The sequence below is a fragment of the Equus quagga genome, chromosome 3 (assembly GCF_021613505.1).
Source record: "Equus quagga isolate Etosha38 chromosome 3, UCLA_HA_Equagga_1.0, whole genome shotgun sequence".
NCBI classification, from domain to species: Eukaryota; Metazoa; Chordata; class Mammalia; order Perissodactyla; family Equidae; genus Equus; species Equus quagga.
Window position 1 is genome coordinate 54,652,916 of NC_060269.1, and position 15,021 is coordinate 54,667,936.

Genomic DNA, 15,021 nt, shown 5'->3' on the forward strand with positions numbered 1-15,021 from the left:
ACTCTATAGGAGATAAACTTTAAAAGAATGCAACTAACAGCACAGTGTAAGACTTGGAACTGGTCTGACCCTGGCCATTTACACAAGTGACTTCATTCATGTACCAACTCAATGTCCTTGCCTGTTAAATGGAGAGAATACCAGATTATCGTGATTAGCTATCCTCATAATACTAAATTAGCCCTTTTCAGCTATAACATTCTATGAATCTATAGATGCTTCCACACTTCACCTCCAACTCCTATAAGAGACTTTACTGAACAATAGTCCAACATCTGTAACAGACTTTATTGAACAGTAACAGTCGTCTGCCCCACTGGCACAGACAACCTTTCCCTAATAACACTCCAGATCCACTCATACCGATTGACTGGAGATAGCAAAAATTCTGTTTGTCAGCTCTATTCTTGTATATATGACATCTTTTGAAGTATGCCTAAATGACCTTTTCTACCGTGTTATACCCTTAATTGGTTTTCTAATAGTTGTAATATGTGAAGAATTAGCAAATACCCCCTCCCCCCAAATCACTCTCATCTTTCAGGACTGTAGAGAGAATTAAAGTGCCGAATTCAAATATTCTTCCATTTAAAAAAGAGAAGGAAATCATCAGGTAAAACAACCAAATGAAAGTATTCCCAGCTCTGTATAATAGCGTTCTATTGATAATAGTGCTAATAAATAAAAGAAAACCAATAGTGCACCTCAGGTAGATAATACAAATTTAATAGTAATATCATAAAATAAACAAACATATAAAAATCAAGTATTTAGTTTTGGATGTTAGAAATAATATACATAATAAATTCAGCATAGTACAGATAGTGCTGCAAGAAAAGATTTTATTGTTCAAATTACAGATTATGCCAATCAGGCTGCTTTGTACTCAGAGTTTCAAAAATCCTGCTTTTATTACCAAAAGCATCTGGACCTTTGACCTCGCTAATGAAACCATGTAATACCTGGCATATTGCAAGTGAAGCTGTGTAACCATTGTCTTAATGACCTAACTAAATCCTCTCCTAATGGAAATAAAAGAGGAAAACATTTCCCCCCTTTGGAATGCTAGTTACCAAAACTGTCACAGTGTCCAAGTACAAATGATTCTTTTCTCCTTTTTAATCTCATATTGCCCTTGAAGCACATACATGAGAGAAAGTCAGAAACAAAAAGGGCAACTTTATGCTATACGCTAGGTCAATGTTAAAATTCAGACTAACTTTTAGATATAATATTCCTGGTTCTGTTCTTTAAAGAGAAGCAGAAGTAATTAACCAACTTTTTAAATATCAGGAAATATAATTTTTCTATTCTTTCATAATCAAATTTTTCAATGATTTTTAAGACTGTTTCTACAGCCTGTTTCCACTGAGCTAGTTCAAGAGACACACTGGTTGAAAACGGATCGTGAATATAAACTTTAAGGCTAAAACTTCCATCTTCCAAACCTAAAGATTTAAATAGAGCCCTTGACAAGGTTATTTAATACAGAATTGCTGGTCATTAAAATAAGTAGACAGAAAAAAGGGGCACGTTTAAATACTTAAATGAAAACCCATAGGCAGGTCTTTCACAACATAGGTAATTCTTTTAACCTAAAGACACCTGCTGAAAGTGAAAGTTCCCTTACCGCATGGTAAATCTTCAAAACCATTAAGTCCGGTTCTGGACCGATGTCTCTTATGCTTTGGTTGGATGATTTAATAAAGTATATATTCTGTAGGAGGTAACTATAGAACTCAATGAACAAAATAAATAGATAAAATACTAGAATCTTAATTGAAAAATGGCATGTTTCTCCATATTTTTCATGCAATCTGCATGCCCATCTTAAATCTGATATTTCATTTATAAAAAATTGCTACATTTCCCACGGAAGCTTGTTATTCTGATGAGACAAATTTAAATGCCTTCATACAGTTGAGGATTAAATAATGTTCTGAGGATTATTCATCATTATCTGTAGAAAAAAGAAAAAAATTTAATTCACTTCATTACAAATCAAGCTGTGTATATCTTAGTAAAAAACTCATTCTTTTTCATGTTAAAGGAAAAGAGCTTTTATGTAGTTTTAAATGTAGTTTTTATTATAATATCACATACTCAGTATAAAAGTATTCAGATAATACAATGAGGATAAAGTGAGAAGCAAAAATCACCTATAAGCCAAAATCAACCAATGTTAATAATTTCATATAAATCTTCCCAGATTGCTTTCTTATGCATATACAAATATCTTTTTAAAAATTACAACAAAATGCAGTTTTGAGACATGAGATTTTCCCTTTAGGACACATAATGGATGGAAAGATGTATAAATAAGCGACAAAGCAAGATTATAAAATGTTAATGGCAGAATTTAGGCGGTGAGTATATGGGTGATAACTGTAAAGTTCTTTAAACTTTTCCATATGATGAAAATTTTACAATAAAATGTTGAAAAAGAATAAATCAGGGATATATTGCATGTCAACTTGAATGGCTGCATGATATTTTATTTTATGGATGTGGCATAATTAAATTAACCATTCCTATTTACAGACATTTTGGTTATTTCCAATTTTTCTTTACTCTAAAAAAACACTGTTGAATGAATTAAACAGACTGCTTAATTTGATCTTACATGACAATCACTGCCTTCCACACTCTAGAACAGTGACTTTTCACTAAAATCCAAGTGTCATCTCAAATCACTGCACTGCTCAAACCACCCCCAACCCCCCAGGTCCCCTCTGCCTCAGGACAGAACCTATGCTCCTTATATGGACTGCAAAGCCCTTCATGATGTGGCCTTTAAATATTTCCAGCTTTATCTGCTTTCATTGCCCACCTTCCCCAACTGTCTCTATAATTGATGCTTTAGTAACACTGAATTGCTTATAGTTCCCCTGATACATTTTGCATCCCTCTATGTATAAGTGCATGTACTGATTGGGGGACAAATTCCTATTCATCTTTCAAAATCCAACTTTGATGTCCTCCCCTCTAGGAAGAATTACCCTGACACCTTTATTTCTTCCAATATAGCTGAATTATTACTTTATGTAACACACATTTTATTGTTCCCAATGTTACACATCACTCTGTACTATAATTTACTTATTTTTTACAATTACAAAATGTTTCAAATAGGAAAGTACAGAGAGTAAACTAATAAACACACATGTACCAAATACTTAGAATTAATAAAAGTTAACTTATGACCATATTGGTTTAGATTACTGATTAAGGAAAAACATATTATAGATAGAGAGTACTCTTTTCCAATCTTATTTTTTGCTGAGGACGATTTGCCCTGAGCTAACATCTGTTGCCCATCTTCCTCTATTTTGAGTGTGCACTGCCGCCACAGCATGGTCACTGACGAGTGGTGTAGGTCTGCATCCAGGAACTGAACCCAGGCTGCCGAAGCAGAGCATGCTGAGTCTAACCACTAGGCTACCAGTGGCTGGCCCCTCTTTTCCAATCTTACTGCCTTCTCTTCCTCCCCAGAAGCATTATCAGTATCCTGAAATGGATGAGTATCCTTCCCTTTCATGGTGTTTTACTTCTATTATATATATGCACACCTAAATAAAATTGCTTTTAAATATCATATAAATGGTGCCATGTACTACTTATTCAACTCATCATATTTGTCGGGCTTATCCATATTGATAGATGGAAATTTAGTTCATGTGTTTTGACTGCTGTATAGAATTTCATTACATAAATACAGCACAAAATTCTACCTAAAATGAATGTGGAAGGAAGGTATGTGTTTCCTTCTTAAGAATCTACAAGCTTGGACTGCTGAAATTAATGTTCTCCATGAGGACTTGGTGGCCCCTGCCCATCTACCACTGGCAGTAGTTATACTCTTCTCCTTGTGGAGAAATTTTTTAGGAATAACATAAAGTAGTCTGCACTCTGGATGACTTCTGCCTCTGGACAGTACCTAGTTATGGACTAAGGAGTATTAATTCTACCAACAGCTATAGTTGTAGATGCTTACAAGACCTGCAGTGTAACAGTGTGGGGGAGTTGAATAGTTGAGGCCATCTTTTGAGGTCTCAGATAATTCCCAGTGAAATAAAACAGGAAAGTGTTTTAGACAATCTTTTTAACTTGTACCTTGATGACTGATACCACTTTTGGGTAAACTAGATATAATTTACCTATCCCTTCCCTTTATTACCCTCCCCCTTCCCCAACACAGAAAATAAAATTGTGTAAGCACCATATGCAGATGTCATGGTTTTGTCATCTCTTAGATGTGGCCTAAAAGACAATGTCTATAGGACAGGTAGATGTAAGTATTTCCAATAAGAAGGGCTCTAAATAGTTATTCCAAATCCATGTCTAACATTTAGCTGATTTATGATTAACAATACAAAACAGCAAGTTAATTTATTCAGATAATTCTATATATGTGTTACAACCAGTTTAGTAGTTGATATATTAATAAGTTGGAATGGGCTTTAATGAAATGTTTTAAGAAAGGTTGCCACGGTAGGCATCTTCTTTAATTGCTCTACATTTTTTTTTTAGGCTAAAGGAGTTGCTGCTAGGCTTGCTGAGACAGAACCTGAAGGTCCTCATCTCTTTCTCATGTGTGGCAGAGAAAATCTGGTATCGCTTCTTGAGGCATGTATTAGCTTAGCCCGATTCTTGGTGCTTTGGAGGGAAAATGGTCTTCTGTGTAGGCACGTATCCTTTTGAAGCTGCTCAGCTGTCAAAAGAGGATGTCAATTCTACCTTGTGGCTCAGTTGACTGTTATAGGTTCTCCACTTAAGGGGCAATACAACATAAAACTTCTCCAGATACTTGTCAAGCAAAGCTGAACCCCAAGCACACTGTTGCTGATAACTTATAAAAAGCTGTATTGAAACAATCCTTCTGGAGAACTGCCTTAAGTATGAACAGTCTGAATATGAACAGAACTAGTTTGATACTCTCCACAGATTGACTTAAATGGAATAATTTTCTGGCCTCATGACACTAACTTATACTATGCCATATTATGAGACAGAGACCCATGAAACCAAAATATTGTAAAAATTACTGAGGATAACTATCAGTCCATTATTGTACTGTTTTATAAAATGGGGTCCAAGACCTCAATAAAATCAAGTATCCGCAAGTTCCAGATAATGTTTAAATTTTATATTTTCATTTTGATGATAAAAATAGTCTTTTAATATTTAGGGGAAAAAACTATGTTTTACAGTAATACTTCACAACTGATGGTCATTTTCAAAGACTAAGACTTGAGTTTTTCATGGAGTCTATGGACTTAGATTCTTGGAGTCTGAAAAAAACTTTCCCCTTTAAAGAATCCACTTGTGTATTCAAATTTGAAGAACACTGTACCATAGTCCCTTCTTTTTAAGAATCATGGGAAAATTCTTCTGTTTCAATACCGAAAACAGCTGTCCTTGAGTAACTGACATGTTTTGTCTCAGGAACACTGTGACTCATGTAATTAATTAGGTTTCCTTCGTTGCTAGAAAGATTAGCACCAAATTTGTGAACTATTTTCACAAAACATAGAGACCTATTGGACACGAACTTTGTATTCTTACTTCAATCTTGGCTTAATAGTATCTTGCTTGAGCTCACTTGCCTGATATGTTGACTTTCCCAAACATTGTTTTTGACAATTTTGTCTTGTACTGTATATATTTTTAGATGCAATCTTAAACTTTTTTGGAACAAGATGGAATATAAATAAATCTTTTAAAAATTTATATTGCCAAAATCAAGCATCAACATTTAAAATCTCAATTTTAGTCTACAAATCCTACCTTTAAAGTAATAGGAGTAATTTTGTCACAAATATTCTAGAAATCAATTATTGTTCAAAATGTCTAGAATCAGTTTACAAATTCATTTAAAAAATTAGGCTCATTACTTCATGGTGAAATACTCAAAACAAAAAGACCACTTATTATTTATCTTGATTACCCACTTCAGTCACTAAACGTAGTTTCAAGTAACTTTTTCCAAAAAAATTAAATGCTCCCAAAATAGAAACTTGTATCAAGAAGGACATTCAAAAGAACCTGGTATATAAGTTTCAGGGAAATTCCAAAAGAGAAGTTTCAAGATATTTTGTGTAATGGAACATCTTCATTATCTACTTTGAAGAAGCTAGTGTTTATTTGGATATGTAAATTCTTACAGTTTTCTCCAAATTGGTGTTATAGTCTTTTAACAATTTTTTAATAGAAAAGAGCTCCCTTAAGTTTCTATTGATAGATTTCATAGCAACCACCATAAATATGAAACATTATTCTGTTTTTGCCTTTTTATCTGTGATAATCTTAACTACTAAGGGGGCTAAAGAAAACCATAATGAAGAATAAATGCAGCACTAATTACTGGCTTATGAAGGAGTGGTTTATATTCAATACATTACACATTGCTAATGGCCCTAACATTTTCCTGACAGTTATTCTGTTAATTTAAGAAGAATAGGAATGAAAATGCAGTGGTATCTGAAGCTATAAGAGTACCTACTGTACCTGAAGACTTTCTAGTTTTGATTTAACAATAACTATTAGTTTTTACAAGATTTTTACTTCCATTAAAGCAATTCAAAGAAGCATTTTTGCTGAGCTTTATGGTGAAGGTAAGCCTACATAATCGCAAAATTGTTCCAAAAATAAAAAACATTCTTGAATTTTATTTAACAAACTTAATTTTTCATAAGTAAAAATATAAAATATTTTCATAAGAACCCTGGCTCTGAAATACCTGAATTGACTATTAACACTATTCCTATGAACACTAAATCCAGGTATTCATGATCTCATGCCCAAACGCATCTACAGTTTAGAAACAGACCTTCTTATTTCCAATATCAGTACTCTCCTAGGTATCCCGAACATGCTGCTGGGTTGAACTTTATAAAACACCTGTTTCATTATGTCAGTCCTTTCAGTTAAAAAATCTTCACTGATTTCCCCTACGTGTTTTAAACAGTTCACAGTATCTAATCACAAAGACTAATTCTCAACAATAAGCTTCCAATATGGTAAATTTAATCCTAATACACATTAATTATTGGTTCATTCTATTTTCCCCATAAGTTATACCCCCTACATTTATTTCCATTTTTTACAGTCCAATCTCCCTTTCTCTAACTCCTACTACACTGAAAAGTATTTTAGAATGAGCATTTCTATACATAGCTTTATACTTTCTTTCTTCTATTTACGTTTCATCACCCAAGAAAATTATAAACAACATGTAAGGAAAGACTATGTCTTTTAATGTCCACAGTAATGAAGTGCTAGGCATACAAGAAGCACTCAACAAATACTTTGAAAACTAACCACAGTCCATTAGACTGGAGAGCATTTCTTTGTTTTATAGCAAAGGAAACTGAAACTTAAGACAAAATAAATCACTACTGTCACATTACTAGCTTGTTGCAGAGTCAGGACTATAACCTGGTCTCTTGGTTCCATATTTAGTGTTCTTGACTAAATTTAAGGGGAAAACCCATTTTTAACTTTAATAACTTTTAACAAAGTCCTATTATATTTGAGTGATTATATAAGTGTTTTCCAAATACAAAAATGGTTCCCATTCAAAACACTATAGATGAACTCCACTAACTCTGAATGGAAGAGATTACATTTGGTATTATTTAGGAGAAATTGCACATATTGCTGAAGCCTATGTGTCTAAAAGTTTAATACTACATCTAATTTCTACAGTTGTCCAATAAGGAGGCTTTTAAAAAAGTCTCATTCAAATGTTACTTATAAATTAAATAAAAATATTGACTTACAGAACTGAAGTCAACAAAAGTATATGCCAGCATCAGTAAAAGTACCTGACACAGTTACTTTTATAATTGCTTCAAAGTACTAGATACGGTTTCAATATAGACTTCACCAAAATGCATGTGATATAAGCTCATCAATTAATATTTGTCATTTCATTTTTTGCACATCTATTTAAAATATAAAGACCTGAGGAAATCTTACCTTCTTGATAGGCTCCATCTGCCATGACTAGATGAAGAATCTTGGCATAAAGATGTTGATGTTCATTTCCCAAAATATTCTGAACTACTGTTGAACTAATCTCAATATTTTCATCTTCATCTTCATGAATAGCCTATATTAAATTCCCAAATATAAATTAATATTTGAATACCAACTTTCTTTAATTGGAGACGTCATTTATTATTTGTAATAAATCTATTGACCAATAAAGATCACTGACATTTCACTAGTCATTAAAACAGAGCATATTTCAAAACTAAGTTTTAACTGATATTTTACTTACTTTTATTTTCTCATAAACCTCAAAGAACTTTTCAAAGCCTATTTCCTGCTCCAGGTGAAGTCTCAGTTCCTCTAAATGGTTAAAGACACTGTCATATTCACATTCACTAGTTATCTCACCATCACTGTTATCTAAAAAAACACAAATAACAAGATGTTTTACGATTACAAAGACTGAATAATTCTTACCCTAATAGACTAAAATTCAATGACAAGTGAATGATGTTACTGAAATAGACTACTTGTACTTAGATACAGTTTCTGACATTATAATATTTGTCATTTATGTAAGTAAGAAATGTACATATAAATCTGTCTTAAAAAATTGTTACTTTGGAAATCTTTTTTTTATAGCCTTAAAAAGTAAATCAGGCTAGGATAAAAACACTCCTAGAGATGTCTTCTAATTTAGTAAGAAATAGAAAAAGCATAGTCATATGTTCTGCATTTAGGCAACTAAGCCTATTATTTTTAAAAGCTGATATTAAACATGGGCCAAAACATGAAAGAAAGGCATGCAGAAGGCAGATGACCTAAGATACACATCATAAAACTTCAGGAAAGCACCTAATAAGTATTATAAATGCTCTATATGTTTTATGTCATGTATATGCCAAAGATACTTTGAAAAATTCTAGTAAAAGACAAAATTACTGAAGAATCATTGCTTTTCACATTAGCTCTTCTTCCCAAATAAGTACAGTTATTGAAACATACAAATTTTCAATGCACCTTAGGCGTAATGCTATCAACAAAAAATAGTTTCTAAACAACAACAAAAAATGAGTGTCAAGATCTTAAAAACTGCTTTTACTATTAACCCTGCTGGTTAATCACCGTATGTGGAAGCTCTTTGTAAAACATAAACTGCTAAGAAACTAAGTTATTATCTTTACTACTAGAGAAATAAGTCAAGAAATGGAGGATTAAAGAATAAAAATGCTTCAATAAAGCATTTCCATAATTTAATGGGAAAGAAATGGAACTGTGTATGCACATTTGTGTGACAAGAAAAAAATGCATAAAAGTCAGAGAACAGAATCATGCTTCAGTTTTATTTACAGTTGGAAATAGTTCATATCAGATATCAGAAAAATATAATCTACTTGAAATATTTGTACACACTGAAAAAGGAAATGGCCCAGAATCATGATCACGCACCCGAGTGCCATTCTTCATTTAGGGCACTTTCACTGCTGGGATTGTCATCCTCATCCGCCAGCTCTGTCCCATTTGCAGTCTGCTCTATGTCACTGTTCTTTAAGACTGATTCCTCCTCCTCGCTGTCTTCTTCCCCAGGTTGTTCCCTAAGTAACTGCTCCATAGAGGCCTGAAGCTCTTGTAAGTCTGTGTCAGTTTCTTCAAACACACTAAAATTCAAAAAATGAAACTAAACATTACCCAAACTCTACCTTATTCTGAAATTTTACAACTCAATATGCATGCACTCCTTTCTACTTAATAGTACTAATAGCGGATAAAAAGAAATCTGAAAAAATTTACATAGTTTTTAACGAAGGAAACAAGGATTAATACAATTGATAAATAAAGCACATGACACACATGCTCAAATAAATAAACCAGAAGATGACTTGTTTAAAATGGTCCTGATTTGTCAAAGAGAATCACATAACTATCACTATTATTCACGCTTACATTTTGAAAGAATGTTTCAATATTTTAAGAGGCCATACTAAAGAGATTTTTCACTTGCTTTCTAAAACAAATACTTAATACTCAAACATTTTTCTTTTATGCTATTTTGTAGGTTCAGTAAAATCTTGCTGTGGATGTACAATAGTTGTACACTACACAAAAGCTTTCCATATAAATGTTCACTGGGCATTTGAACTCTCAGAAATGGAAATACTTAGGGAATTATACGTTCAGATTAATAGGATGATCTAGTAAATAAAATAGTCACCAGAAATCTTATCTTTAGATGGTTATTCTTGAAAATATTTCTAAAGTACATAATAAATACATTTTACTGTGTAATTAGAATACACTAACCATAATAATTTTCACTGGGGAATCTTGTTTCCAAGCATTGCTCTGGATATTAACTCTATTTTCATGGGATTATAGATGCTGGAATGAACTAATTTATGCAAATATCTTACATTTATGTTGTACTTTTAGTTTATTAAGCAGTTTGATCTTATTATTTAAATTTTATCCACACAAAACTAACTTTAGAGGCATGGAAACTGTGAATCAAAGTGTTTAAATGACCTGTTCAAGGCCACACAGTCAATAAATGACAAATACAGGATTGACATCTAGTGTTCTGACCACTTCTAAAACATTCAAGAAATGTGCTCATCAACTTTATTTCTCTTATGATTTGCTTCTTTCTCCTAAAGTACCATGCAAAATGAAAAATTTGTAGACTAATATTTAATTGAGGTTTTAGATGTATGAAGTCTTATGAAAGAGATTATGTACCCACACTGAGGATTTTATCCACCAGAAAAGCAAGGCTAAATAGAATATAAGGGCTGATTAAGGTCAGTCTTAAATTTTGGACTATAATCAAGTAAACAAATATTTACTGAACTAAAATATAAACAGTGTTATGTGAGAGCTTGAATAAAATTTCCATTAATGGAAAAAGAAAATCTTTTAATGTAGAAATATCTTTATTTTGTATTTATGTGTACAAACGTCTACATTTTGACTTTGTAGTGGCCATAGAAAAGCAAGCATTGGTTGCTGGACCAGAGCATAGGAACATACCTAGGTTACAGGATGTCAGCCCCAGGAGACCTTCCTAAAAGAAAGCACCAGAAATATCCACAAAGGAAACAAACCATGTTCACTGAGAACCAATGATCAGATTTGCAGCTCCTGTTCAGTAAGAACCCATATCCCACCTCCAGCCTTCAGAAAGAAATGGCCTCAAAACTGGAGATACATCCAACAGTAGTGCAGGTTTTGTTCAAGAACCACAGAGGAAAACTGAAGAAAGCCAAACACAAGCATATTCAGCAAAAACAACAAGAAGCTCAACAAGAACATTTAGCTAAGGGAGGAGTCAAGACCAGCTCTTCAAAGACAAATATGGATACACCTCCCAGATCCCCTAATGGTGGCTACCCTGCATCCCTAGATTTATACAGATCATCTAATACTTTCATTCCAACTCAGCATATGCCCCGCAGACCACTTTGTTGGCCAGAAAATAGTTCATTTTGGTGGCTGCAAAGACCCTAACATATACTGCCTCTAACCCATTTTGGAATCCCAAGTTCTTTCCACAAGCATCAATGCTAATGCTTTCTGCTCTTCATCTCCACAAAGAACTTGTCAGTGAGGGAAGCTAGACACAAAAGGTCACGTGTTGTAATGATTTGTAATGATTCCCACACAGGGAGTACTTTTCAGCCATAAAAAGGAACAAACACAAGATACGCACAACATGGATACATTTCAACAACATTATGTTGAGTGAAAGAAAAAAAGACACAAAAGACTACATACTGTATAATTCCATTTATTTGAATTCCTAGAGCAGGAAATATTGTAGTGGCAAAAAGCAGAGTAGGGGCTGCATATGTGGTAGAAGGAATTGAGCAGGCAGAGGCACTAAAATTTATTGGGATGATGGAAAATTTTCATGTCTTAATTAAGATAGAAGCTACCTGGGTGTACAAATTCATCAAAACAGAGAACTGTGATGCTGAATTGTATACTGGAAAGTGGCTAAGAGACTAGATCTTAAATGTTCTCACCACAAAAAAAGAGACAATAATTATGTAACAGGATAGAGGTGCTAGCTCCCACTATGGTGGTAATCATTTTGCAATATATAAATGTATCAAATCAACAGGCTGTACACCTTAAACTTACACAATGTTATATGTCAATTATATCTTAAAGTTGGAGAAAACAGTTTTTAAAAAAAGAATAAAATCTGTGCATTTTAGTTTACATAAACTATACCTCCATAAAAATAAATATATAATGAGGCTAGGATGGACAGTATCTTTTTCTCTTCTTCCTGCTTCTTTGTCTTGATTTTATTTTTTTTTCCTTAAGTATTGTTCAGCTAAGAAGTCAGTGTCAGTAAGTGGAGAGTTGGCTGATTTTTCTACTTTTTATTTTTCAGTCACCTCCCTGGGCATCACTTTATATCACGATAACCACCCAAATATCTCCAGCCCCCAAAGATTTCTATTTTTTTTTTTTGCCTCCTCTCTACTCTTCTTAAGACAATGGAAACACAATAAACTCTTCCAAGGAAGTTCTCAAGCCTTCTGATTCCTTCCTACTAACCCTTCTCTCCTTGAACATGTGACATCTATGAATAAGGTGACATGTGATCAATTAAAAAAAAAGAAACAAAAAGTATCTAATTAGAATGCGAAAGAGAGAGTGTCTAATCTGTTGGACCACTCTACTAGTAGTATTTAACTTAATATTTAATTATAAGACTAACATAACATGCACATCTGCTGTGTACCATTACTATAGTGACTAAACATCAACTTGTTGATAAAATCCTGTAGTGGCCAGCCTAGAGGAATTAGTGCCCTCCACAGATGGTGTTAAAGTAAGTGGGGGCTGCTAAGTCTGCCATTGTAAGAAAAGTATGAGAAGATTAAGATCTTTTATGAAATAAGCACTCAAAAAAGTGTCTCAGGTACATTAAAACCTGGTCCTAAATTCGTTTTTTAGTGGGCTTTCTTATTATATGGCCTTGAGTAAAGTTTGTACCAGAAAAAAAAATTTCCATGGAAAAACATCAAGCGAAATTTCCCTAATATGGACATGGAATAACTTACTTTAAAAAATAACTTAGGAGGAGTGACATCAGCATCATGGTGGAGTGAGCTCTTCCCTTAGACTCTCCCCCATAAGATACAATGAAAAGGACATTCATAAACCAACAGAGGGCATTCACATAATACAAAAGACATCTGAGAGACCCATGCAGCCATATGACTGAAGGTGGAGGTGCTGGACCCCCTGGAGGAAGAAGGTAAGGTGATCTTCTCTCCCTCCCCTAATAGCAGAAACCCAGGGTGCAGAATTGTGCGTGGCTCTGAGAAGAGAGAGGGGAGGGGCAGCTCTCTGCAGGAACACCTTCACTCTCCAAGTTCCCTCACAACCCATGGGAAAGCCCCACAAAGAGATGGCTAAGCTATTGCAGGGATGTATTCATCAAGCCAGTACACCAGGAGATCAGATAATGAGGGCAGACAGAGAACGCACCTGAGATCGCGCAGGCAAAAGAAACTGCCCCTCCCTCCACCTGGTGCTCCAGTTCAGCCAGTCTGCTAGAGTGCTCATGCATGTGTTAGAAAAGCAGCAGCTGTGAGTAAATGAGGCAGGGATCATGGTGGGCTCAGAATACACAGCTGTTAACCCCCTCCAGTGGTGGCAGGTGGAGCTGCGACCACATACTATCACTATGCAGAGGCATAAATCCATGCCATCGAAGAGTATGAAGAAATATATTAATACTCCAGGCCAGAAGGAAAATGACAAGCACCCAGAAATCAATCCTGAAGGCACAGAAATTTATAATCTAAATGACAGGGAATTCAAAATACCTATCATAAAAAAAAACCCAATGAGTTACAAGGAAATACAGATAGACTGTTCAATGAAATCAGGAACAAAATTAATGAATAGAGGGAATTCTTCAAAGAAGATATTGAAACTATAAAGAAAAACCAATCAGAAATGTTGCAGATTAAAAACACAATGGATGAGATAAAGAAAAGTCTGGTTTCCCTGAACAGAGCTGATATTATGGAGAAAAGAATCATCAGTCTAGAGGACAGAAATATAGAAATGCTTCAGATGGAGGAGGAGACAGAACTAAGACTAAAAAGAAATGCAGAAATTCTCTGAGAAATATCTGACTCAATTAGGAAATAGAACATCAAGATTACAGGTAGTCCAGAGGGAAAAGAGAAGAATAATGGAGCAGAGAGCTTGTTCAAAGAAATAATAGCTGAGAACGTCCAAAACCTGGGAAGGAGCTGGAAATATAAGGGAAAGAAGCTAACATAACTCCCAATTATATCAATGTAAAAAGTCTTTCTCCAAGGGATATAGTAGTAAAGCTGGCAAAAGTCAATGACAAAGAAAAAATATTAAGGGCAGGAGGCAGAAGAAAATAAATTACAAAGGAACCCCTATGAGGCTTTCAGCAGATTTCTCAGCAGAAATCCTAGAGGCTAGGAGAGAGTGGAATGGCATACTCAAAATTCCAAAAGACAAAATCTTTCAGCCAAGAATAATCTATCCAGTGAAAATATTCTTCAGATATGATGGACAAATAAAAACTTCCCCAGATAAACAAAGGCTAAGGGAGTTCATAGCCACAAGACCCTCCCGTACAAGAAATGATCAAGAAGGCCCTCATACCTGAAAAAAAAGAAAGGGGTTATAAAGCCTTGAGCAAGGAGATAAATAGGTAGACAAAATCAGAAAATTGCAGCTCTCTATAAGAACAGGTTAGCAAACACTGAATTATAGCATTAAAGATAAACGGAAGGAAAAGATCAAAAATAAATATCTCATCATTTTAACCCAAACTCACAACACAAGATGGAGTAACTTGTGACAATAACTTAGAAGGGGAAGACAGAAAGGATGAATCAGCTTAGTTTATCAGACTATCAGAATAACAGGAAATAAGAGGCTATCAGAAAATAGACTATCTCATCTATACAATTTTTTATACAAACCTCACTGTAACCACTAAACAAATAAGCAGAACAG

At 34.1% G+C, this 15,021-nt stretch overlaps 1 protein-coding gene across 11 annotated transcripts in view; it reads right to left on the reverse strand.

Annotated features, from left to right (window-relative positions):
• Window positions 1–717: 717 nt before the first annotated feature.
• Window positions 718–15,021, reverse strand: part of NEK1 (NIMA related kinase 1) — a 219,998-nt gene continuing 205,694 nt past the window's right edge. For all 11 annotated transcript variants that reach the window (XM_046657126.1, XM_046657120.1, XM_046657127.1 and 8 more), the window contains 4 exons: window positions 9,445–9,653; window positions 8,285–8,415; window positions 7,981–8,113; window positions 718–1,960 (listed from right to left, as the gene is read on the reverse strand). In XM_046657126.1, coding sequence (XP_046513082.1) covers window positions 1,947–1,960; window positions 7,981–8,113; window positions 8,285–8,415; window positions 9,445–9,653 — 487 coding nt within the window. In that variant the 3' untranslated portion in view covers window positions 718–1,946. The remainder of the gene's footprint in view (window positions 1,961–7,980; window positions 8,114–8,284; window positions 8,416–9,444; window positions 9,654–15,021) is intronic.